Genomic DNA, 26,063 nt, shown 5'->3' with positions numbered 1-26,063 from the left:
TCGCAAAGAGTCGGACATGACTGAGCGGCTTCCCTTTCACTTTTACATCCCCTCTCCCAGCATTTGCTACTGTCAGTCTTTTTTTTTTTTTTAATTTCTTTGACTGTGTCAGGTCTTAGTTGTGATAGGAGGAATCTTCGTTGGGTCATTCGGGATCTTTCACTGTGGCACACAGACTCTCTAGTTTGGCTCGCAGGCTTAGTTGCCCCTCTGTGTGTGAGATCTTAGTTCCCCAACTGGGGATCAAACCCATGTCCCCTGCACTTCAAGGTAGATTCTTAACCACCGAACCACCAGGGAAGTCCCCTTTACGTATACTTCTATCACTTATCTGGGCTTCCCTGGTGGCTCAGCTGGTAAAGAATCCGCCTACAATGTGGGAGACCTGGGTTCGTTCCCTGGGTTGGGAAAATCCCCTAGAGAAGGGAACAGCTACCCACTTTAGTATTCTGGCCTGGAGAATTCCATAGAGTCTCAAAGAGTCAGACATGACTTTTTGAAAGTAAAAGTGAGCGACTTTCACTTTCACCACTTATCCATCTTTCATTTATTGTTCATTTATCCACTTATCCATCATTTACCACCCACACATACACTCAACATCCAACTTCTGTCCATCCATCCTTGCATTCTTGCACTCGACATTTGCTGAGCTCTTGTCTATATAAGGCCTTTGGTCCCTGCTCCCAAGAGGAGCCAGAAAGGTCTGCTGCTTGAAAGGGTGAGTCTGGGTGTCCATGCTCCCTCAGAGTACTCAGCTCTGCTGGGGACTGTTAGCTCTGGGGCCACACCCCAGCCCCCAAGCCCATAATTTCCCCCAAACGTAGGAAGAGTCCGTTCAGTTTGAAGCCCCCGTTTTCTCTGTTGCATGCACTCTCCTTCTGCTCTTCTACCCAGCTGGCCCAATGAATCCCTTCAGAGAGGGGCACACATGGATGGGAAGGAGGGAAAGAGCCAGCTAAGAATCTGCACATCCAAGCACAGAGAATTTCAGTCTATAGACAAAACCAAGGCCCAGAGAAAAGACAGGACCAGCACATTCCTGCAGCATCCGGTTTAGAACTCAGGTGGTCTTAGCTTTTGGTGACCATAAAACCTTGTGCTTAGTCACTCAGTTGTGTCTGACTCTTTGTGACCCCATGGTCTCTAGCCCACCAGGCTTCTCTGTCCATGGGATTCTCCAGGCAAGAATACTGGAGTGGATAGCCATTCCTTTCTCCAGGGGAGCTTCCCGAATCAGGGATGAACCCGGGTCTCCAGCACTGTGGGTGGCTTCTTTACTGTCTGAGCCACCTGGGAAGTCCTGTAGTAAAACCCTAAATCCAATCAAATTGGACTCAGTTCTCCTGGGATAATAAAAGAAGCTAATCTGGTTGGGGGCAGGAGGGCATCCTCCTGTTCCTCTGGGGCGCTTGGTTCCTTGTGCATCCCCAAGAGGCACATCAGAGCCCTGGGTCTATAAGGGTGGACCCGTCAAGACGCCCTTCTTATGGCTTCATGTTCCCTCCATATGCTCCCTTTCCATGTCTTCCCCTCCCGGGGTTTGAGTTTTCCCAGGACGGGGCCCAGTCTCCCGCCTGGACCTTGGGGTGGCCGAGGCGTACCTGGCGTGAGCGATGGCCGCCACCCACTCGTCGCAGTCCTTGGCATCCTCTGTCCTCAGCTCCAAGGCTTTCTGGTTCTCGTGGCTGAAGTTAACCGTGAAATAGTGCTGCCCAAAGAAAAAGAAGACAGCCCTGATTACCAGGGTGATGGGCAGGGAACCAGCAGCGTCTCCTGTCATCCATCTGGCTGCTTTGCAAAACACTCTGCTGCCACATCTGCTAGGCATGAACTCATTATCTATGATCATCTGAATGCCATTCTATTTAGCAGTTTCAAACTCTGATTAAGGCAGGCTTTGTACAATGTAACAGAACCTATGCTTAGGTTATTGTAAGAAGGAAGCAAAACCCACAAAGCCCTCTTTGCCAACAGACTGCACAAAAGCCAGTTTTAAACCACCAGGTATGCTGGGAGAAAGGCAGAGGAAACACACCAAGAGAGCATCCTCTCTGGCAACTGGGTACCCACTCAATGCAGCATTCATTTCATTCACTCCACAAAAATATTCTGTGTATTCTACCTTGTCTTGGCCGTAGAGCAAGAAACAGATCCTAGCAGAGCTCACCAGAAGCCAGCTCTGTGTTGGAAGCTGGTGGCCGACTTAGAGCTGGGTCACACAGGGGGCCTGCTCTCCAAGCTGCCAGGGCAGCAAGGACGCCAACAATAGACACACAAGTGTAATATCATTCTATGAATGAATGCCTGTAAAGCTGTTAGAATGCCGGAAATCTAGTAAGCCCACGTTTGATATCATTAATGCAGTGCAATGATCATTACCCTCATGGAGGTAAAAAAAAAGGGTCCAGGGAAAGTCACCCGCTGAGTCAGCCCAGGAAAAGCAGGAGGCCTTCCCAGAGGATGAGGTGTTTGTCCAGGTTTCACTTCAGTCGATGGAAGAACATGGAAGGAGCATGGACATCTAGGATGCATGACATGTTCCAGGGGTGGGAATATGGCCAGAGCTGAGGCTGGGTGGGAGGAGGGGCCTGCATGGTGGGACTGAGCGGAAGGACCACTTCCAGGTCTCTGGCTTGAGCACCTTAGGAGGGTGGGATGCCAGAGCCTGGAGGAGGCATCGGCAGGATAAAGGGCAGATGTCAGGGAGTCAAGGGTGGGAGTGGACATGCAGACTGTGTGTGCCTGGAGGATCATGTCTTTCTGGCTGCAGACAGGAGTCTAGGGTGCCAGCTTCACGGTGGAGAGGGAAGCTAGGAGCAGACTTGGTCAGAGAGAAGGTGCACAAGCAACGAATCGGGACCCCACCTGCAGAGGCCACCTGGGTCTGGCCCTGGAGGAGAGAGGCTGCGAGGTGCAGAGGGGGCCCCCCAAACCTGCGTGTTCAGAAGATGTCCTGCAGGCCACAATGTGGTCTTGTGTCAAGGAGTGCTGTCCCCGTCCCTCCCTCCCTGCAGCCCGGGCAGCAGGGAGCAACAGCATAAGGGCATAAACTTATTTTTTTGTTTCCGCTGACATTACTGTCTTTCTGTTCGTTGCCATTCTTGGTGGCAGCCAGGGGTGTGTGTGTGTGCATGTGCGTGTGCGTGTGCGCTGCACAGTCAATGTCTCTCACTCGTTTCCTAGGAAACAGATCTGGCTGTAGAATGAAATGTCAGCTGCAGCCACACATAACTGAATTGGGAAGGCTCCGGTGGGCACTCCGCGCTCCCTGGAGAAGGGAGCGGGTGGCACATGCAGCTGCAGGCGACAAGCCAGCATGCTGCCCATATCCCCAGGGTGGAGAGCTCACACACGCCTGACTTAACTTCACTCTGTATAATAGGCTCCAGGTTCGAGATCTGGCTATATGATGAAATGCCAATGGAGGGGGTGGAAGGGGCTGCGGAAGGGGCCTCTGGGAACCCTGTGATCTTGTGTATTCCCAAGTGCACCAAGTGGAACAGGTCTTGTGATCTGTTGACCACAGATGAATGTGAGGTGCAGAAAAGTCAGGCCACTTGCCCAAGGTCCCATAGCTGGAAAGGAAGGGAGCCAGAATAACACCTTCCCTGGGCACCTACCATCCACTCAGATCTTGGGCTTGATGCTGGGGTGAAGGATGGAAAAGGCAGGGTCCCTACCTGAAGGCACTTCTGGCCAGGGGAGGCTCAGGGTCCTAACTCAGAAACAAGGCCCTCTCAGCTCCACATGGGCTCAGCAGGGCTGCCAGGTCCCCAGAGAGTCCCCAGGGGAACTCAGCACGGTCAGAGCTGGCTGGACTCATCCGTGGCCCTGGCCAATTCCCAGGGCAGGCATAGTTTCCTTCCCCCCGAAGCCGTGGGGGAACCCGGAGCTGCTCGCCCTGGGCAGGAGCCAGCTGGGCTTAGTGGAGGCCCCCGAGTCTGGCTACTCAGAGCTGCAGCAGGTGGTGGGCTTGGCTGAGGCCCCTCCCTCCCAGCAGAAGCTTCTTTCTAGTTGTGCTACATGTACACAAGGGAATATCACTCGGCCATATCAAGGAACACACACGAGTCAGTTCTACTGAAGTGAATGAACCTAGAGCCTGTTATACAGAGTGAAGACAGAAAGTGGAAAACAAATATTGTATGTTAATGCATATATGTGGGATCTAGAAAGACGGTGCTAATGAACCTCTCTGCAGGTCAGCAGTGGAGACGCACACCTGGAGAACAGACTGTGGACACGAGGAGGGAAAGGAGAGGGTGGGACAGTTTGAGAGAGTAGCACTGGAACATGTGCATCACTGTACGTAGAATAGATGGTTGATGAGAATTTGCTGTATGACGCAGGGAGCGCAAACCAGTGCTCTGTGACAAGCTAGAGGGCTGGGATGGGGGGGGGCTGGGAGGGAGGTGCAAGAGGGAGGGGACATGTGTATACCTATGGCTGATTCATGTTGATGTATGGCAGAAACCAACACAATATTGTAAAGCAATTATCCTCCACATAATAATAAATACTTTTAAAGAGAACCTTCTTTCTAAGCAGTCTTGCTTCACGGATAAGCAGATGGCTACCTGCCGCCCTGTGTACTGTAAGCCCCTGCCACCTCACCTCGGCTGGACAGCTGACCGTGAGGAAGGAAGCTGGGAAGGCCGCCTCCCTTCTCCTCCCCAGCCCCAGCTTGAGTCTGGTCTTCAGAAACATCTGGCTTTTTCTTTTTTTTTTACATCTAAAATTTTATTTATTATTGGAATATAATTGCTTTACAATGTTGTGTTAGTTTCTGTTGTACAACAACATGAATCGGCTATCTGTACACATATGTCCCCTCCCTCTTGGGCCTCCCTCCCACCCCGCCCCATCCCACCCCCTAGGTCATCACAGAGCACAGAGTTGAGCTCCCTGTGCTATGCAGAGGCTTCCCACTAGCTGCCTGTTTTACACATGTAGGGTATACATGTCAGGGCTACTCTCTCAATTTATCGCAACCTGTCCGTCCCTTCCTGTGTCCACAAGCCCATTCTCTGCGTCCGCCTATTTCTGCCCTGCAAATAGCTTCATTAGTACCATTTTTCTAGATTCTACATACATGCGTTAAGATACGATATTTGTTTTTCTCTTCCTGACTTACTTCACTCCATAGGACAGTCTCTAGGAGAGTCCTCTGGCTTTCGACAGCTGCTGATACTCAGTTCTCGGTCCCTCAGACCACAGACAGGGCTCCCAGAGGCCCCTTCCCCAGCTCCTCACACCCCCTCCACCGCGAGCTGCCAGTTCACCCCTCTGTCCGTCCCACTACTGTGTGGCCTGGCATCTGTCCCCATTGCCGCTGTTCTAGTTCAGGTCTAGGGACCTTTCTCCCACAAGCATCCTGCATCTCTCTTCCTTAGAGATAGCACCTAGACCCTGAATAACCGACCGGCTAGAATACAGGTGAAGTGGCCCGCTGGCTGGAGGGACGAGCATATGGCCATAACAGCAGGCAAGACCCACTACATCTCCTAGGAAGCTGGCTACAGATGCCGTGGTGAGCTCTGGAGAATTTGCAGAGCATCTTCAGGGCAGAAACCAAAGGGCCTGCAGTGCTGGCAGCTGGGGGTGGTGGTGGCGCTTGGCTGTAGATAAAGGGGAAATTGGAGGCCCTGGGCATCAGGCCAGGTTCTCAGCACACATTATCACCTCAACCCCAGGTGTGAAATGGATCACCTCCACTTACCTGAGGAAGTGGAGGCAAGCACTGTGGTTTGCCCAAGGTCACCAGCCAGGAAACGGCCCAGCTGAGCCAGGACTGGGGGCTGCCCCGGGCTGGAATGTAAGCGCTTCCGATGACTGGAGCATTCCCTCTGTGCTTGTAAACCTCTCCACTGACAGCTGGCCTGTACAACCACGTTGCCTGACTGACTAGTAGAAAGTGTTCACTAAGGGAAAGTAAAACTTCCACCTGGCAATTCTGAGTCATCACCCCACCTGACTTCAGGCAGCCAAATAAATGAGACTTTGCTGGACGCTGGACTTGGGAGATGAGGGAAGAGGGACTATACACAGAAACGGAGACAGTGGACAGAGAGAGTGGAGGGAAGCACACAGAGAGAGACAGAAGGAAAAGCACGAGGGGACACAGAGCCTGAGAGAGGAAGTGCAATTTGCTGTGAAAGAACAAAACCCACACGCAGGGAGAGAATGGGTGAGCCAGAGGCTCCGGGAAGATGCTAAGAAAGAAGGCTGTTTTAGATGCTTTGTTGTGTTAGTTGTTCAGTCGTGTCCAACTCTTTGTAAGCCCATGGACTGTAGTTTACTATAGCCCACCAGGCTCCTCTGTTCATGGGATTCTCCAGGCAAGAATACTGAAGTGGGTTGCCATTCCCTTCTCCAGGGGGATCTTCCCGATCCAGTGATCGAACCTAGGTCTCCTGCATTGTAGGCAGATTCTTTACCATCTGAGCAACCAGAGAAGGCCAGATACTAAACAATTTATTTATTTGACTGTGCCAAATCTTCCTTATGGCACAACGGTATTTTTTTTTTCCAGCTGTGGCATGTGAGACCTAGTTCCCTGAATGAGGGATGGAACTCAGGCCCCTTGCATCGGGAGCGTGGAGTCTTAACCACTGGACCACCAAAGGAGTTCCCAAAATAGGTGACTTCTTGGCCTGTATGGGTTGCTGTGGACTTGGGAGCAAAAATGTGATGACTGTCCAGCCCTGAGCCACTTCAGCAGCTGCCCATCTCGTGGGTAGATGCACTGCCGCACAGCAAGAAACAGGCTGGTTCCTCCTCAAAGGATGCTCAGGACTGACCTCCCATCCTCTGCTGGTTGCCATCATCCCACCCCACCCCCATCCCTGGATGGCAATGCTTGGGCTGGGCTGCCCACAAGTGTGCACGAGAGACAGGATGCCAGGTTGACAGTGGCTGGCCTGGTATGCCTGAGCTTGAAGCTCTGCCCTGATGATGGCCCTCAGGAACCAAGGTGAGGCTGTTTCCCATCACTGTATCCTCAATGGGGAGTGGGGCTGCCTCTGGCTTGGCTGATCTGAGGAGCTTACCTCTTGGTTCTTGGAGTAGGAAAAATACCATCTCCCCTTCTCTCTGGTTCTTTGATCTTGTTCTTTTTTTTTTTTTTTTCAGCTGCACTACGGCTCAGCGATAAAGAACCTGCCTGCCAATGCCAGAGATGCAGGAGACTCTAGTTCAATCCCTGGGTTGGGAAAATCCCCTGGAGGAGGAAATGGCAACCCACTCCAGTATTCTTGTCTGGGAAATCCCATGGAGAGAGGAGCCTGGGGGGCTACAGTCCATGAGGTCCCAAGAGTCAGATATGACTTAGCAACTGAACTATCATGAGGCAGTAGGATCTTAATTCCCTAACCAGGGATGGAGCCCATGCCCTCTACACTGGAGGGCAAAGTCTTAACCACTGGACCACCAAGGAAGTCACCTCATCTTGTTATTTCCATTGTTTTCTGTCTCTTGTCTCCTTTTGAACCTCTGCACCTCTCTGTCCCTTTCTCCCTGTGTCCTCTTGCTGCCTCTCTCCTCTCTACCCCTCCAAGTCCCTCTGCCCCTTCTCCCAGCCTCTGTCCACATGGCAAGTGAGATCACCTGATCACAGCTACATCACCAGCTGCAGAAAACAGCCCACATATGGAGCCCCTGTCTTCCCTGAGTTGCTCACGCGCCTCTTGCTCAGGCTGGTGACTGGCCGCTTCCAGGGTTAGGGGCTCCTCTTTCTTTCTCTACCCTGCCTAGGAAGCCCAGACACACGTCCTCAGGCCCTGACACACTCTCCCCTTCCTAAACTCCTTTCTGCTTGGTTTGGGTGTTTAGGGACAGACTTTCTTGATGCCAGAGAATTATGACCTGCTACAGGGTTCTGGGCCTAGGCAGAAATGGGGGACCCACTGGCCTGCTTTCCAGATCTTGGGGTCAAGGCCTTGTTTGGGCCAGCCAAGCTCCCTGGAGCTCTGTAACCACCACAGAGAACCAGAGAGTGCTCCACCGCCAGTGACCACCTGAGGATCTCACAGGCTTATAGTCCAGAAGGCAGATGGGGTGTCTCTGGGCATTCTGGGTAAATGCTATCAATATCCATATTTTCTAGGGATGACCAGCAACCCTGGTTCTGCTTAGCCTCCCCCTCACCTCCTGCCTATCCTAACTGGCTGGGAGGGCTTCTGTACCTCCACAGGATGTAGAACATGGGGAAACCACTGACAGGTGCAATGACCAAACATCCTAGTTGACCTGGGACTATAGATCACAACAAACTGTGGAAAATTCTTCAAGAGATGGGAATACCAGACCACCTTACCACGCTCCTGAGAAATCTGTATGCAGGTTAAGAAGAAACAGTTAGAACCGGACAGGGAACAACAGACTGGTTCCAAATTGGGACGAGTACGTAAAGGCTGTATATTGTCACCCTGCTTATTTAACTTATATGCAGAGTACATCATGCGAAATGCTGGGCTGGATGAAGCACAAGCTGGAATCAGGATTGCTAGGAGAAATATCAATAACTTCAGATACGCAGATGACACCACTCTTATTGCTGAAAGTGAAGAGGAACTAAAGAGCCTCTTGATGAAAGTGAAAGAAGAGAGTGAAGAAATTGGCTTAAAACTCAACATTAAAAAAACTAAGATCATGGCATCCAGTCCCATCACTTCACGGCAAATACAGGGTGAAACAATGGAAACAGTGACAGACTTTAGTTTCTTGGGTTCCAAAATCACTGCAGATGGTGACTGCAGCCATGAAATTAAAAGACACTTGCTCTTTGAAAGAAAAGCTATGACCAACCTAGACAGCATACTAAAAAGCAGAGATATTACTTTGCCAACAAAGGTCCGTCTAGTCAAACCTATGGTTTTTCCAGCGGTCATGTATGGATGTGAGAGTTGGACTATAAAGAAAGCTGAGCACCGAAGAACTGATGCTTTTGAACTGTGGTGTTGGAGAAGACTCTTGAGAATCCCTTGGACTGTATGTAAGGAGATCAAACCAGGCCATCCTGAAAGAAATTAGTCCTGAATATTCACTGGAAGGACTGATGCTGAGGCTGAAACTCCAATACTTTGGCCACCTGATGAGAAGAACTGACTCATTGGAAAAGACTCTGATGCTGGGAAAGCAGGAGGAGAAGGGGACAATAGAGGATGAGTTGGTAGGATGGCATCACCGACTCAATGGATATGAATTTGAGCAAGCTCTGGGAGTTGCTGATGGACAGGGAAGTCTGGTGTGCTGCAGTCCATGGGGTCACAGAGAGTTGGACACGACTGAGTGACTGAACTGAACTGAACTGAGGCGCTTCTGCAAGCAGTGGACTCTGGAGCTAAAACCAAGACAGTCCTGAGCACACCAGGACCCCTGGTCATCCTATAAAAGGTGGGGCAGGTGGAAGTCTCAACAGTGGGGTCCATGCTTGGCTGTGCAGCTCAGAACCAGGGACTCTGGGCAGCCTCTGCCTCTCCCCCTGGCAAGTGGAAAGTGAAAGTGTTAGTTGCTCAGTCGTGTCCAACTCTGTGACCCCATGGACTGTAGGCCAGCCAGGTTCCTTTACCCATGGGATTCTCCAGGCAAGAATACTGGACTGAGTTGCCATTCCCTTGTCCAGAGGATCTTCCTGACCCAGGGATTGAACCTGGGTCTCCTGCATTGCAGGCGGATTCTTTACCAACTGAGCCATGGGGGAAGCTTCCTAGCAAGTGGGCATGAGACTGACACCTGCCTTGGTCAACTGTGCATGAATGGTCTCAGTCGTGCAAAATCAAGGTCTCTCCACCTTTAACTCTCTACCTGAGTGATTTCTCATTTGTGAATTCAGCCTATATTTTTTGTCCCCGCTGTAAACCCAGACACTGTCCATCTCATGGTAGTAATCAGTGACAAACATGGAAGCCCGCGATGCCTAGTGCTTTCTGCAAGGTGTGGGCACTTCTCACACTCAGGTCTTAACGGATCTCTTTCCTGCTCCCTCTGGACTGTCAGCTGTGCCAGGCCCTATGCTTCTCCATCAAAGCCATTATCCTCTTGTAATGACTTTTTATTGTCTTTCCTATCACAGTAAGTCCCCTACATACAAACAAATCCTGTTCCAAGAGCACGATCATAAGTTCAATTTGTTGATGAGTCCAACAAAATTAGTCTAAGTACCCAACTAACATGATCGGCTACATAGTACTGTACTGTAATAGGTGTAGAATACTTTTCCCACAAGCAATACATAAAAAACAAACACAAAAATTAAAGAAAACAGTTTTAGTCTTAACAATGCAGTACCTTGAAAAGCAGAGTAGTACCAGCTACATCACCACTGCTTTTACGCTTGTTTCCAGACATCCTGGGCTTGCAGAAAAGACACTGCACTACTGTACTCTACATAGTACTAGACAGCAAAGTGCACACAAGCACAACCGTTTGGAGAGGATGCACGCACGTGACAAGGTACGCCAGACACGTGAACTAACTCATTGACTGGACATGTGAACACACGTTTACATCTTTGAAAGTTCACAACTTGACAGCTGGTATGTAGGGGACTTGCTGTACAGCACAGAGTCCCGATCTGGGCCTCCCAATAGAGCTACCTGAGAACCCAAGCCGACACTGATGCTCGAGCCCTGTTTTTAGGCACAGTAAACCAGAATGTGGGAGCAGGGAACAGGGAGGGGATAGGCTTCAGGCACTGATATTTTTCAAAGCCCTCCTGTTGGTTCCAGTGAACCCCTAATAGGGAGCAGTGTCTGCAGAAGAAGCACCTCTTTCCCCTACTCATCCCCCCACATTCTCCTGGGGCCCCTCACCCTGGAGCAATCATAGATGCATGCCATCCATCCAGGAATTTTCAGTTATTTGGAACAATGACAGGAAGAGACCAAATTAATGAGCAGTGTGTGTTGAACTCGAAGTACCAACAACAAAGGAGGAGGCAGAACTGTCTCAGAGAGAAGTGGAGATGGGAGATCATGGAACTAGAGTGGGGGTGGGGGATGACAGGGCAGAGAGAAATGGTTCTGGTCCAGGCCTTGGAGACCCGGGCACAGGTTTGCTCCGTGAGTTCCATTAATTACCACAGTAACCATTCCAAGAGCAGTCCTTTTTGCTTAAGCTGCTTTGAATGGGCTCCTGCTCCTTTCAAACAAATGATTCCTGACCAAGAATGTTCCCAGAGCCTGGCACTGTGTCCCTGCCTGGGTTTGGAATGGTTTGGAATGGCCTTCGTTTGCTGAATGGGTGGCTGAATGCATGTGTCTGGCACGGGAGCCTAGATCACTAATTAATCGATGCACAGCAAACGCCACAAAGCAGGTGGCATTTACTTCTTAGGTGGGTGATTTGTCTGGAAGGGTGTGGGCTATGGCTTTCCATTAATGAGGCTTATGTCTCTTTAGGGAGAGGAGGCCTGGTCACTTCATAAAGGCACTGAGCAGTCGTGCAATGAAGGGACTTCTTCTCTTAAATATGTTTAATGATGCATGTTGTTTAAAAATATTTATTTATTTGGCTGCATCAGTTCTTAGTTGTGGCATGTGGGATAGAGTTCCCTGACCAGGGGTTGAAATCCAGGCTCCTGCCTTGGAGGTGCAGCGTCTTAGCCCCTGGAGCACCAGGGAAGTCCCTGAAGGAACTTCTTCCAGAACTTATCCCACCATGGAACACTTTTCATTTTTTGGAAGATCAACATTCCATGAAACTAGTGTTCCAGGTCTCTGGAGCTGTGGCACATGCTAGGCTTTGGAGTCACTTGGGTTTAAATTTATTATATATTATTTATCCTTGGTGTCTTCAATATATCTCTTCATTTCTGTGGACCTGTTTTCTCTTTCACAAAAAGGGGAGGATATAAAAAATCTCACAGGGCTGTGCAAAACATATGATGCTGTGAAAGCTCCTGGTTCATAGAAGTGCTTGCTAATGGTCTTAAAACCACTCGAATCATTTGCCAGGTCCAAGTGATGGGTCTAAACAACCTGTGTGCTCAGTCACTCAGTCATGTCTGACTCTTTCTGACCCCATGGACAGTAGCCTGCCAGGCTCCTCTGTCCATGGGATTTCTCAGGCAAGAATACTGGAGGGGGTTGCCATTTTCTCCTCCAGGGGATCTTCCCGACCCATGGAAGAGTTTCCTGCATTGGCAGGAGGAATTTTTACCACTGAGCCACCTGGGAAGCCCCATCAAAACAACTAGTTAGTGGCCAACTACTAGAAAAACCACACACTTGTGCATATACATGCTGGGTACAAACTGTGCCCTCCTAACATTCATGTCTATCAGAATTTGTGACTAAGAGCTTATTTGCAAATATGTGTTATGTAAAAAAAATGCTAGAAAGGGACGGATGGACAAAACAGAAATAGAGTCACAGATGTAGAAAACAAACTTACGGTTACAACAGGGAAAGGTGAGGGAGGGATAAATTGGGGGTTTGGGATTGATATATACTCACTACTCTGTCTAAAATAGATGACTAATGAGAACCTGCTGTATAGCACAGGGAACTCTACTCAATACTCTGTAATGGCCTATATGGGAAAAGAATCTAAAAAAGGGGATATATGTATATGTACAGCGGATTCACTTTGCTGTACATCTGCAACAAACATAACATTGTAAATCAACTCTACTCCAATAAAATTTTTTTTTTAAAAAGACCTTATTTGAAAGTAGGATCTTTTTTACAGATGTAAGCAAGGGAAGATGAAGTCATAACAAGAAGAGGCTTTAATAAAAAGAGAGAAATCTAGACAGACACACAGGGAAGGAAGTCATGTGAAGAGGGAGGCAGAGACTGGAGAGATGAATCTACACATCAAGGACCACCAAGGATTGCTGGCAGCCATCAGGAGCCAGCAGAAGAAAGGAAAGGCTCTTCCCCAGAGACTGCAGAGGGACCATGGCCCCGCAGGCATCTTGGACTCAGACCTCTAGCCTCTGGAGCTATGAGGGAATACACTGCTGTTGTTGTAAACTAACCCTCCTCAAATAAGCAAGGCATATGCACATGTACACACACAAGAGGCATGGGAGAGGCTTAGAAACTGAAGTGTCAGAGTTGTACTAAGATCAAAGGATTACTCTCAATCAGCCATTTGGGGCGTTGTTTCCAACACCTTCAGCTCCTGTTTCTTCCCCATTTCTGATATTCAATGGGTCACCAAGTTCTCTGCCTTGGATATCTCTGGCACTGTGCATTCTCCCATCCTCACCGCTGTGCCTGCTTCCAAGTTTCCTCACCTCCCAACTCGTAAACCATTCCCTCTGGTCTCCCTGCCCCTGGTCTTATCTCCTCTGATTCATGCTCCTTGATCAGAAACCACACCCATTGTCCTGTCTGGGCCCCTGCTTGCAATCTCCTCCAAGAGGGAGGTGGGCTGCGGTCAGCGGCAGGATGGAGGCCATCACTCTTGGTCAGCCCCACCCCTTCCTCTTGGTAGGTCCACTCCAGTGGTCTGGCTAGGCATGGTCAGCTTCTCCCCCATGGGCCCTGGCTCCTCCCTCCTGGTCCATCTTTGGGACCATGGTTCCAGTTGGCCCTGTGCCTCAGTCAGCCCTCCTCTGCCTGATGCTGTAGAGGTCCCAGTGCAAACAGGACTGTGCTAGAGAGGACCTGAAGGGGCCTCAGCAGCATGTGTGTGTGTGTGTGTGTGTGTGTGTGTGTGTGTGTGCAGTGCTCTGCCTGGAGACCACCTCTCCTTCAATAAGAGGCCACCCGCTCAGGCTCCCCATCATCTGAGGTCCCTTTCCACCTCTCACCATTGAGATCCCAGGGGAAGTCCGTCTGCTCTCTGGCTTTCGCAGAAGAGGTCCTGCTGACTCAGGCCAGGCCCCCTCAGGGCTTGCACACTGCCCTGTCTCACCATGTCTGTAGCACAGTAAATGGCTCTTCAGGCTGCTTCCTCCCTGCCCTGGCTGTACCACCCTTGTGTCTGGGGAATACAGAGGGGTGTCCCTAGGTACAGTGTGTTCCAAATGGTCCTACTCAATAGAAGTACTGGCCTCGACCAGCCCCACTGGTACTCTCACACCAACCCAGAAAGGACCCTGCCTACTCACACCCTCCACCTCACTTGACATGACTCCACTTGGAGGCTGGAAGCCACTTCATGACCTTCTCCCTACCTGCCCTCCCACATACCCTGCTCTAAGTAACCTCATTTCACTGACCTCTGCCTCTGAGTTCTCAAGTCATGGTCCTCCTAGGGCCTGGTTACCACACCAGAAAGATTATATATAGATACAAAGATATATAGATACATGGCCATATATATGCATGTATGTATAATTATACAAAGGGTAACATACTGCAAACACTATTCTACATGTGTTTCTCTGACTATATTGTGGAGATAGTTCTTTATCAGTATATTTACTGTCCTCACCGTTTTTATACCTGCATAGTATTCCACTGTGTGGATGTGCTGCAGTTTATTTAGCTAATCTTCTCTTGAGGGACTTTTGGGTAATTTACAGTCTTTTTTTCTTACAAACAGACCTGAAATTAGTAAACACCCTTGTGCATAGGTCATTTCTAACTGGGTTTTTGACAGAAGGTGAAAGACAGACCTATCCAGACTAGAGTTTTTTCCTTCTTTCAGCAAAGCAAAAATTCCTTCTATGCAGCTGTAAAAAAGGATGAAGACGATCAATACAGAGAACTATCTCCACAATATAGTGAGAAAAATGTGTAGAATAGTGCTTGCAGTATGTTGCCATTTGTATAATTATACAGACATGCATATATATGGCCATACATCTATATACCTTTGCATATATTTGCATGTATAATCTCTCTGGAAGAATGCAGAAGCAACCAGTAACATTAAAATCCTCTGTGGAGGAGAACTGGATTGCCAGGGTTAGCAGTGGGAAGCAGCATTGTCACTGTTTACATCTTTGTAACTTCTGAATGTCAAACCATGAGAATATATTACCAATTCTAAAATTTTAAAATAAAAGTCAGTGGCTGTTTGAGAGTGCCTAACTGACCATCCACTTCCCAGGTTCTCCAAGCTGACCCCTGCATTGTCTAGTCACCAGGACCCTATCTTTTGGACCTCAGCATTGTAGCCTCATGGACTGTGATCTTCAGTGAGCATGCTCAGCCTGCCCTGAGAGCCAGTGGGAGCCACTGATGGGGGGTGAACCTCTGTTTCTGCAGTGATTCTGCCCCTGAAGTCCTCATCACTCCCCAGTAGTCTCCCATATGTAAGTCCCTGGGGATATACAAGTGCTCCTACTGGATGAATTGCACTGTGACTTTCTGCGAGGCAATGGATGTTCCATAATTGGCTGGTTTCCCTTTGTGCCCAGGCTACCAGGAAGCTCTCAGATGTAATTACATGCCTGCCTCTCCTCACCTGTGCCCACACTGTATGGGCCCTCCATCCAGAACACCAGTCCTTCCCCCAAGCTCCCCAAAGCCTGTGGATCTGACAGACAGGTGAGGAGAGTCCAGGCGACCACCAGTGTAGCTGGAGGGCAGGGAAGACCCACTGTGGGAGAAAGGGTAGACAGGCAGCAGCAGGCTAGGGGTAAGGTTAACGGGCACGCACAGAATGCTGCATGATTGACTAGTGCTTCCAAGCTATTTCACTAACTCCTTGAGTTTGGCTAATAGTCTAAGAGGCAATTCCACAAAGCTGGTTATATTTCACTCATATAGTCTGACAGAGGAAAAGTCAATCAAGTCTGTCTGAATTTCCAGACACGTTTTTGGAATGCCAGCTACAGCGGCTAAAAATTCATTCATTCACACTTCTAAAATTAATTTCATTTTAAGGTCTCAGATTTTTCAATGTGAAAAATAAATAAAAATTCAACTGGGAATTATCTTCTTGAAAATAATTCTCTCTCTTTTTCAGGGGAAAGAAACTGCATTAGCCTTGCTCGTTTAGTAAGACGTGATCTTTAAGTATAAATTGCTGAATTTAACAACAGAGGCCTGGATGTCCTCTGATCTTCACAACCCAGAACCAGGAGGCCTGACATTTATTAGCAGTGAGGGCTCGGGGTCTTGCATGACACAGACACTCAGGTGTTTGTGGAGAGATGAGCTCCATCTATCTGAGCTTCATCCAAGCAAGGATGAGCTCTTCCCCACATACAACTGCAGGAACAGCAGGGTTACCTTGGTGTTGCACGAAACGCTAGGCATGGAAAGGACTTTGTAAGTCGTCAGCTGCAAAGGTGCTCTCTCTGAGTGGTGGCTGGAGGAGAAGGTATGGAGACCACCTGGAGCTTTCACGGGCTCACTATTGAGCCTGGGAGGTAGGAAGATCCAGATGTTGTGCAGGCCAGGGCATGTGGGAGCCAGGGATGGTTTCAGGGGCACAGTGCAGGGTGACGCATAATAGAGAGGGTGGAATCTTCAGTGTTCTCACACTCCCCAAACTCAGGCCTTTGTGACTGCTCCGTTCAACAGCCTTCTCCGACCTGACCTCCTGCCTCCCGATGGGTTTTCCTCCTGTCTCTCCTCCCCCTGCCTCCATCTCTGCAGCCTGGAGCTGACAGCAATCCGTTCTAGCATCGAGACCTGTGCCAGCTCCTCACTGTGCTCTGTAACCTGCACATGGGCTTTAGAGGCCATCTCTGCCTCCCCTGCAAGCCGCATTCACTGTCCTACTTGCCCCTTTCTGGGTGGAGTCTCCCTGATGCCCCCAGGCTGGGAAGAGATGCCCCTGTAGGTGTGAGCACACATTGTTGGGCACAATCTCTGCTTCCTGCCATTACACCCATCGTGATGGCGCGTCTGCTTGTCTCTTAGCTACTCATGTGCGTGTGCATGTGTGTGTGTGTGTATGTGTGTGTGTGTGACAACTAGATCTGCATTTTGGAAAGTGCTTTGGCTGCAGAGAGGCACATAAATGGTGGGATGCAGCGAATGTATGGAGACGGTTCTCCCAACACCTCTAGAGCCCTGCTTTCATGGTAGGTCTGCAGGTCCCTGCCACCTCTGAACTGAGGCCACGTGACCTGCCTTGTCACCCTGAACTGTGGCCAGAGCAGTCCACTTCTGGGTATGGGGGGGAGCTTTAAGAGCCAGGGAGAGATTGGCCACATACCCGCCCTCAGTGGAGGTGACCATGGAGGCAGGTGTCAGGATGAATCTATGTCAGGCTGTGTCCCTGAGCAGTCACAGTGAGCAGTGCCCTCCTGCCAACCATATGGGACCTAAAGCCTGAGCAGGAAATAAGCCTCTGTTGTGTTCCTGGAAATTGGGGGCTTGTTTGTTACTGCAGCATGATGTCACCCATGCTGACTAGTACACTTGTTAGGAGGCCCGCACCTAAGTCCAGACAGGATGATGGTGGCCTGGACTAGAGCCTTGGAGGAAGAGAGGGACCAGAGAGGATGGTCTGGGAGAGATTTAGGAGGTGAAATCCACAGGGCTGGGTGATGGCATGGCCACCATGGATGAAGGAGGCTTCTGCAGCCACTTTCCCTCTTTCAGGGGCATGCTCACTCAGACCTTCTCAGAAACCCATAGGTTCTCTGAGTTAAGATTTACCATCCTATTTTTATATCCAGGGTCAAGGGTCTGTGTTGGTTCACTTCAAACCTTCCAGAGACGCAGGAGATCTGGGTCCTTGCTTTGTGGAGGAAGTGCCTGTCATAACCATGAAAGGTGAAGCCACAATGAAAGCAAAAGCGTTAGTCGCTCAGTCGTGACTGACTCTTTGTGACTCCACGGACTGTAGCCCATCAGGCTCCTCTGTCCATGGGATTCTCCAGGCAGGAAGACTGGAGTGGGTTGCCATTTCTTTCTGCAAGGGGGTCTTCCCAACCCAGGGACTGAACCTGGGTCTCCTGTGTTGCAGGCAGATTCTTTATGGTCTGAGCCACCAGGGAAGCCACAATAGTTATAATGTGTTGATTGGACCTACTGTGCTGTTGGCAGGGGTGGGGGCTGGACTCCTCGGAGACTCAGTGGTAAGGAATCCATCTGCAATGCAGGAGACCTGGGTTCAATCCCTGGATAAGGAAGATCCCCTGCAGAAGGAAATGGCAACCCACTCCAGCATCCTTGTCTGAAAAATGCCATAGACAGAGGAGCCTGGTGGGCTACAGTCCACAGGGCTGCAAAGAGTCAGAGATGATTGAGCAACTAAACAACAACAGCAACTGTACTATGCGAGGGCTTTACAAACAGCACCCACTATGACACTCAGAACAAGTGGCAGGGCAGGCTGAGTTACAGACTCCATGTCACGGATGGGGACATTGAGGCTCAGAGAGCTTGCAGACCTTCCCAAGCTGGGAGCTGGCAGAGCCAGAATCCAAAGTCAGTCCATGTGGCTTTTACCCAATTCCACGTCACTGCTGGGGGTGGACAAACCCCTCAGTGAATGAGCCGGGAATTGAAGCCATGTGCTTGGGGGCTGCGCCTTCCTCTCTGAGCTGGGGAGGGGATGGGCAGCGGGGGTGTCCGAGGCTCACAGCTGCTCCCAGCACGACAGGTGCCCTCCCGGAGGCGTCTAGGCGTTGGCAGTGTTCTGGGCCCCCCTCAAGTGCACGCGTCACCGATTCTCCTGCATAAACACCAGGGGGCTGAGTCCTGTTCTTGGCTCCGTGCATACACACGCTGGCTCCAGGCTCCCACAGATGCCAGAGAGCCCATGGGGTATGGATGCCTGCCTTGGGGGGCTTATCCCCAACTCCTGGGACTTGAGGTGCAAGTCTCCCACCCAGGCAGAAACAAAAGCTGCTTCCTAGATGTCACCAGAAAGATAGCACCATCCTTTTGCTTGCTGTTAATTCTCTCTCTCTCTCGTTCTTTATTTCTCTTGGCGGAGGATGCTAAACTCAAGCAGTCCCTCAGCCCCAGTCTCTGTGCTGTGCTTGTGGTTGGAAAGCGCAGGTTTTAGAGTCACATGGACCTGCGTTTGGGCTTCCCCGGTGGCTCAGCTGTAAAGAATCCACCTGCGATGCAGGAGACTTGGGTTCAATTCCTGATTGGCAAGATCCCTTGGAGGAGGGCATGGCAACTCAGTCCAGTATTCTTGCCTGAGAAATCCAGTGGACAGAGGAATCTGGCGGGCTATAGTGCATGGGGTCACAAAGAATTGGATACAACTGCACACATGCATGGCCTTGGGTTCACAGGCTAGCTTTGCCAAGTATGTGCTCTGTAATCTTGGACAAGTTACTGACCATCTCTGAGCCTGTTTTGTTACCTCAAAAATAGTTTTCAGGGATAACCTCATGGCGCTGTCAGGATGATGAGGGGAAGAGACTGGATGTAAGACGTGTCCTCCAGCCTTTACATTCTATAGAGAGAAGGAAGACCCTTCACAAACCACCAGCTAAATACATCAAGTAAGACTAGCCTGATAAGCCATGTGGATGAAGGACAGAGGGCTGTGCAAGCCTGCAATGGGGAAACTGGGGCTGACACAGTCACTAGCTCCCACAGGGTGGGGGTGGGTGGGCTCAGGAGATGACTTTTAGGCTAAGACCTAAAAGGAGATCTTTGAAGGAGGAGAAGTTGGTCACTAAACCTGGGGGGGGGGATCATTCCAGGCATAGGGAGCAGCTTCTGCAGAGGCCTTGAGGTGGGCAAGAGAAGGCGGGGTCAGGTGAGGAACGAGGGGCAGGGGAGGATCGGGCAGGGCTGGCAGGGCAGGTGGAGGCTGGAGCCTGCTGGGTGCTTTGGGTGATGCTGGAGAACCTGCATTTTTTCCCAAAGGCAATGAAAGACAGTGACATGCTCAGGGACCTAGAACGTGGTCAGGTTTACCCTCTAGAAGCTCAGTCCCAAGGATTGCCATGTGGCCAGGTACTGGTGTGGGGCAAGGAGGGATCATGTGAGCAAGTCTAACATATCAAGCCTGACACTGTGAGCTCCTGACCCAAGGCAGGTGTGGGAAGAGAGTCTGGACTCCTGAGTATGAAGAATTCTGGCACTTGGTGTTTATGGTGCGCTCTACTCCATGGTGAGCTTTAAAGACAGGGAATCAATTTCATTTTTTTCTGTATCCACAGGACTGGGTATCAGCCTGACACCGAGAGCCAAATTGTGTACTGCACAAATAAGTGTCCCAACTACAGTGTCACTAGGGCTTCCCCACTGGCTAAACTCATAAAGAACCCGCCTGCCAATGCCGGAGGTGCAGGAGACTCAGCTTCGACCCCTGGGCCAGGAAGATTCCTGGAGGAGGAAATGGCAACCCACTCCAGATTCTTGCCTGGTAAATCTCATGGACAGAGAAGACTGGTGGGCTGTAATCCATGGGGTTGCAAAGAGTTGGACACAACCGAATGCACACACACATACACACAAAAGGTGTAATTATTGAGGCTCTTCAACCTCGTGTCAGTGCTAGAAATATTTGGGGGCCAGGGTGGGGACATGAGTCCCCTCCACAGTGAACTCTTGGGCCCCACATCTCCTGGCCCGGCCCTGGTCTGGAACCAGAGAAGGGGACAGCCCTGCTGGTCCTTCCAGAGGTGCAAGTATGGCAGGCTGAGCTGCTGGCCCCACGTGTGAGTGTGCAGGTAATGTCCCTCTGTCTGAGGGGTGTTGCTTTTAGAGTATGAAGTACTTCCCTGCATCCAGGTTTGTGCTTTTCTGATTGGCCAAGAGGCAGGATGAGCTACAGCAATTGGAGGGCAGGCTTTGTGGTGAAGACAGCGCCGCTGCAGAGAAAGCCAGAGAGCATTTCAGCCACTACCTTGCTCGGTGGTGCGAATGAGATTGTTTCCTCATCTGCAAAGCGGGAATGCTCATGGGCTTAGCTGTCTTTAACATGGAGACACCAGGCCACCCAGAAATGAGGACCAGGAGAGGGCCTTCATCTGGTCTCCAGGGAAAGGCACCCACGGGTGGACAACAGGTACTGTGGGCCCCCAGCTTCTGGACCCTCTGCCTACATCAGTGCTGAGGTTTTGGATGAAGGGATCAGGAAGAGCCTGGGGTCTACGTTTTGACCCTCCCTGGTTGGGTGATAAGGGAGTCCTGGGGTTGGTTTGGTCAAGTCCATGCCTGAGAAGTTGGGGTTGGAAGCTCTGTTTCAGAGAGCTGGGAATGACAGTAGAAAAAGCCAGTGCGGGGTGACTCCATGCCAAAGCAGAGCAACAACACCCAGGGTTGGGACTTCACTTCAGGGTTGGTGGTCCAGTGGTTATGACTTCACCTTCCAATGCAAAGAGTATGGGTTCGATCCCTGTTCGGGGAACTAGATTCCCACATGCCTTGTGGCCATAAGACCAAAACATAAACCAGAAGCAGTATTGGAACAAATACAATGAAGACTTTAAAAATGGTCCACATTAAAAAAACCTTAAAAAAAGAACACTCAGGGTCAATTTCTGAACCCAAATTTTACGTTCAGAGCCTCTTGGTCTTCAGTGTGTGGGCCACAGGGTCAGAGGCGAGGAGGTCAGGACTGAGCAAGTAGGGCTCAGGCCAGTGTGTAGGGAGTGCTTGCAACTGCTGGTCGGCAGGGGAGCATGGCTGAGCCCCTGTGACTTTATGAGGCTTTGGGATCCCAAGTCAGGGCTCCAAGACGTTAGGGCTGCACCAGAGGCAGTCAGACCAGTGCAGAAGCAGCCAGAGGACAGTGCATCATGTTAGGGTGGCCTGGACTCCCAGAGCCCCTGCATATCCTACTGGAGCATATTCACAGCCTACACAGCTCTAACACATCTTTATCTGTGTTCATCTTCCTGGGGGGTTGGGGACTATGACATCCAAGCTTCCTGGGCCTACAGCACAGCTCAGGGCCTGGACTGCTGTACAGTCAGTCTTGAAGCATGGAGTGTGGAATTAACAAGGATACACCAATAAGTTCAGCTTCATAAGTACCTTTTGAGCACCTACTGTGTGCTTCATTCCGCACGCATCCTTGCCACTGGGTAGTTTCCAGCCATGACTTGGTTTTTATTTCTAGAGAAACTAACCCTGATCCTCCCAGGTGGATGTGCTGGCTGCTTGCTGCTGCTGCTGCTAAGTCATGTCTGACCCTGTGGGACCCCATAGAAGGCAGCCCACCAGGCTCCTCTGTCCCTGAGATTCTCCAGGAAAGAATATTGGAGTGGGTTGCCAATTCCTGCTCCAATGCATGAAAGTGAAAAATGAAAGTGAAGTCTCTCAGTCGTGTCCGACTCTTCGAGATGCCATGGACTGCAGCCTACCAGGCCCCTCTGTCCATGGGATTTTCCAGGCAAGAGTGCTGGAGTGGGGTGCCATGGCCTTCTCTGCTGCCTGCTTAGACCTGGATAAAAATGACATTCTGCTAAAATCAAGCCTTCTCTAGATCCTGGCCAGTCCAGTCAAACTGATAGCCTTTTTGTGGTCCCTCACATGTGGGTTCTCTGCCACATGCCAGCTGGTTTTGAATTAAGGTTTCCTGTGGTTTGCAAGGCAAATCTAGTCACAGAATGGCTTGGAGCTGGGCCTCTCATGTTGATGCGCTGTAGGTGTCACAGGGACTACAATTCAAGGAGAAACACTGATTTGCTGCTGGCACCATCAATTTTACTCACAGATTTAGGAAACAAAAAGCTATAAATTTTTATAGACACATGCAATGCAAAGGAGCAGCCAAACTTGGCCTGGAGTCAAATGGACCATCTATAGAACTGTATAAGACAAAGCACACGTCTTTAACAGAAATCTGCACCTGAGCTGGACAGTACCAGATGGCCACCTACTATTCTCAACCCTCTTCTGGTTCTCCTGTGCCAGGAAGGCTACTCTCACGACCATACTGGAGGATCTCTTGACCACTGCTCTTCTGGGAAAATGGCTTGGACCACGCAAGGACACCACCAATTGGCTTTGCACTCCTATCCCTCTCATAATCCACTGCTAGCACGATTCAACACCTGAGCCCAAAGGTGAATGATTTAGAATCAATGTAAGAGGGCATTTTTAGGAATTCTTAGACACTGGATGAATTCTAGGTCTTTTATTCTACCACGGAATCTGAATCAGGTAGATAATTCTCTTCCCAATCTGCTCTCCAAGTTTCCCTGTCTGTAAAATGGGAGGAGTGGGTCGTACGATCTTTCCGAGGTTCCTTTCAGCTTCAACACTTTATGTTAGGTCTCTACTCCCTGGCCAGGTGGGTATCATTCAGATTCAAACTAAAACATCAACTAAAATGGACCATGAGCATCCTTGCATACACATTATACATGTTCTCAAAACCCCAGAAAGATAGGTGTTATTACCTCCACTTTGTAGATTACAAAACAGAGGCTCAGAGAAGTTTAGTGTGTTAACTGAGATCACACAGACGGGAAGTTGCAGAGCTGTGAATCATCTCAGGCCTGTTTCTGGTCCATGGGGCTGAGAGCAGACACTATGAGCCCAATAGCAGCTCAGTTTCCTCCAGCCCTTTCTCCCTGCCTGCCTGGGAGCTCAGCTCTGTGCTCTGGTATAAGAGGTTGAGGATGGGCGCCAGTTGGGACTCCAGGCCATGGGTGGACTTTGGCCGGCAAGTGTTGGTACTGTTCTGGAAGGCCGGCAAAGAGCAGGTTGTCAAGGGCTGAGAAAGCATCTCTGGCCCAGGCTGGGTTTGCCTCTCCCAGGGGAGTCTTCCAGGCCCAATTTTTGCCTTGAGCTTAAGGAGCTGCCCATTCTTTGCATCACTTTGCCATCCGAGGGCTTCTACCTGCCAGGTGGCACATCATTCTCAGAGATCCATCCTCAAATATTCCTGTCCACCTTTCCTAGCCTCCCAATTCATCTCCAACACCTATGGGCTCTGGGCAGGAGAGGAAGAGACATGCTGCAGGGTCTGAGCTCAGAGCTCTGTCTTGGACCATCAGGAGGGCGACTTCAAGGATGCTTTTATTTAATTCAATTCAATCACTGCCAGTTTGCCTGCAGTAATGGCTTTCGAGCCCTTAGTTCTCTTCTCAGAACCTTAAGGTGGCCTTAACTCCTGAGATGACACTGGGCAAGCAAATTTCTCTCTTTTGGCCTCCGGTCTTCATCCAGGCAGTAACCAGCTGGTTAGTTCCGTCGGATCGCAGGTCCCTCGCAGCGGTGATATTTTAGCATCGGCTATCTTTGACTTTACCTTCCCAGAGGCATCGGGATGGATGCCTTTGGAGAGCGCAGCAAGCATAAAAATCGCTCTCTGGCTGTCTGCGGCTTTCACTTGGCGGCCGCAGGTCCTACTCCATCCTCCCACGTCAAAAGCTCACCTCCACGGCGCCCCGATCCCCGGTCCATCCAGGCCTGGGCTTTCAGCCTCGCAACTCCGGAAACCCCAGGGCAGCGCTAGAGGCGCGACTGCGGCGGCGGCGGCGGCGGCGGCGGAGGCGCAGGGGGCGGGGGTGAGAGATGTGCCCACTTGTCCCAGGGCCTCCGCAGCGGCCCCGGCCCCAGATCCGGCCCCAGCGCGTCAAAGGGTCCCCGGAACCCTTCGGTTTGTTGCTTGGGCGTGGAGACAGCTGGGAGTTCACCACCGGTCGATGGCACCGAATCGACCCCTGCGCGCAGTCCCTAACTTGGCTCGTCTTCGCTCCCGCCGCGGTGAGGTAGGGGCCGCGGCGCTCGGACGCCTCGGTCTCACCCTTCCCGTGCCTAAGCGCGAGGAAATTCAGCTACCTGGTTCGGGGCTCTCCGGGGTGGGAGCACCATTTTTGGCTGGATGTGCTTCTACATTCATTGTTTCTGTCTGTCCTGAGGCACCCCATCTCTCTCCAAACCGCGTCTCCCTCCGCATCGCCGCGTCTCGCCCGCTCTGTGCCCGCCTCCTGCCGAGCTCGCCCGGTGCAGGACAGCCGCAGCCCACACCCGCTCCCTGCCTGCAGTCCCGGGCCCCTCTGGCCACCGCGGGTTACAGCCCGCTTAGGCCAACCCTCCCATCTCTCCGAGGGCGCCGAAAGTAGAGGGACGCCCGGCGCTGGCCTCACCTGTTTCTCCAGCGGCTCCTTGGCCGAGAGCGTAGGCTTGGGGGAGGGCGCGCGGTCGCAGACGCAGCCCTCCAGCAGGTAGAGCCCCGAGGGCCGCGAGCTCGAGTCGCTCTCGAAGTAGAAGAGCAGGTTCTGCAGCAGCGCGAACCACTTGGTTTGCCATTTTGTGTTGTCCGAACTCCGCTTGCTCAGGTAGCCTTTGCGCGTTCCGTCCTTGCGCGCCAGCAGCCCCAGGGACGCGACGTGGCCATCGTTCAGCCGGATCCCCTTCTGCATGGTGCTCGGAGGCCAGCTCGACTCCACGCGCTTACATCTTCTCCGCGCGGAACCCGGCAGCCCCGGTCCGTGCGCGCTGTGCTCTGCCTCTCTCTGGCGCTCGCTCCTTCGCGCTCTCCCCCTCCCCCCCAAATCTCTACAGTCCAGGATCTGGCGCTGAGCCGCGGCTGCTGGAATCCAGATGTACCATTCCCCTCCAGAACCTCTTCTCAACTCCGCAGAGCCCCCGGGCCCTGGAGATGCCTCCCGACCCTCCCCCGGCGCCGGACAAACAGAGGGACTGGCGAGCTGCGCGCTGGCGAGGGGCAGGCGGAGTCATGTGACGCTGATCCCTCGAAGAGCCCGTTTCAGCAGCGCGGACAGGGACACACGCACGCAGCCCGCCGAGGCGCAGAGCCGCGCGCAGGCTGCACCTTGGCACCTCCTCCTTCTCCCCGGACACACGCGCACACGCACAAACACAAATCCTGTCCTCCCTCCCCCGATCTCCTCTTCTTCTCTTTGGGTGTTAACAAATCAGATCAATTTTCGTTTAACCCAAGGAACACCAGAGGCTCGCCATCCTGGGAGCCGGCGTCTTTGCGCCCCGCCGCAGCGCACTGTAGACCTGGGGTTAAGTAACATTTGTCATTTTCTCCTCCAGAGGCTTCCTCCTGGTACTTTATTTTTCTTTTCCGAGGTGGAGGGAGGAAGGTGGATGGCGAAATGGATCTGAAAGAGCTTTCAGTTCTAATATTTGCGTAACCGACCAGGTCACATCATTTCAGCATCCAATCCTACTTCTGGTGGCTTCCCCAGCGACCTGAGGACAATACAGGCGGAGATATGGAGGGGGGACGTGAGCATTTATTTTAATTTATTTTGAGTGTTGCCATAATTACCGGCGCCACCCCTGCGCCCCGAGGTC

At 51.2% G+C, this 26,063-nt stretch overlaps 1 protein-coding gene across 1 annotated transcript in view; it reads right to left on the bottom strand.

Annotated features, from left to right (window-relative positions):
* Nucleotides 1–25,453, bottom strand: part of RASGRF1 (Ras protein specific guanine nucleotide releasing factor 1) — a 101,092-nt gene extending 75,639 nt beyond the window's left edge. The window contains exons 1-2 of the mRNA XM_040257441.1: nt 24,881–25,453; nt 1,605–1,711 (exon numbers count right to left, since the gene is read on the bottom strand). Of these exons, the coding sequence (XP_040113375.1) occupies nt 1,605–1,711; nt 24,881–25,156 (383 nt within the window). The 5' untranslated portion in view covers nt 25,157–25,453. The remainder of the gene's footprint in view (nt 1–1,604; nt 1,712–24,880) is intronic.
* Between the last annotated feature and the right edge of the window lie 610 nt (nt 25,454–26,063).

This window comes from Oryx dammah, unplaced genomic scaffold, assembly GCF_014754425.2.
Source record: "Oryx dammah isolate SB20612 unplaced genomic scaffold, SCBI_Odam_1.1 HiC_scaffold_16, whole genome shotgun sequence".
Taxonomy (NCBI): domain Eukaryota; kingdom Metazoa; phylum Chordata; class Mammalia; order Artiodactyla; family Bovidae; genus Oryx; species Oryx dammah.
Note: the sequence above shows the minus strand (reverse complement) of the source record. Positions and strands in the feature narration are given on the sequence as shown.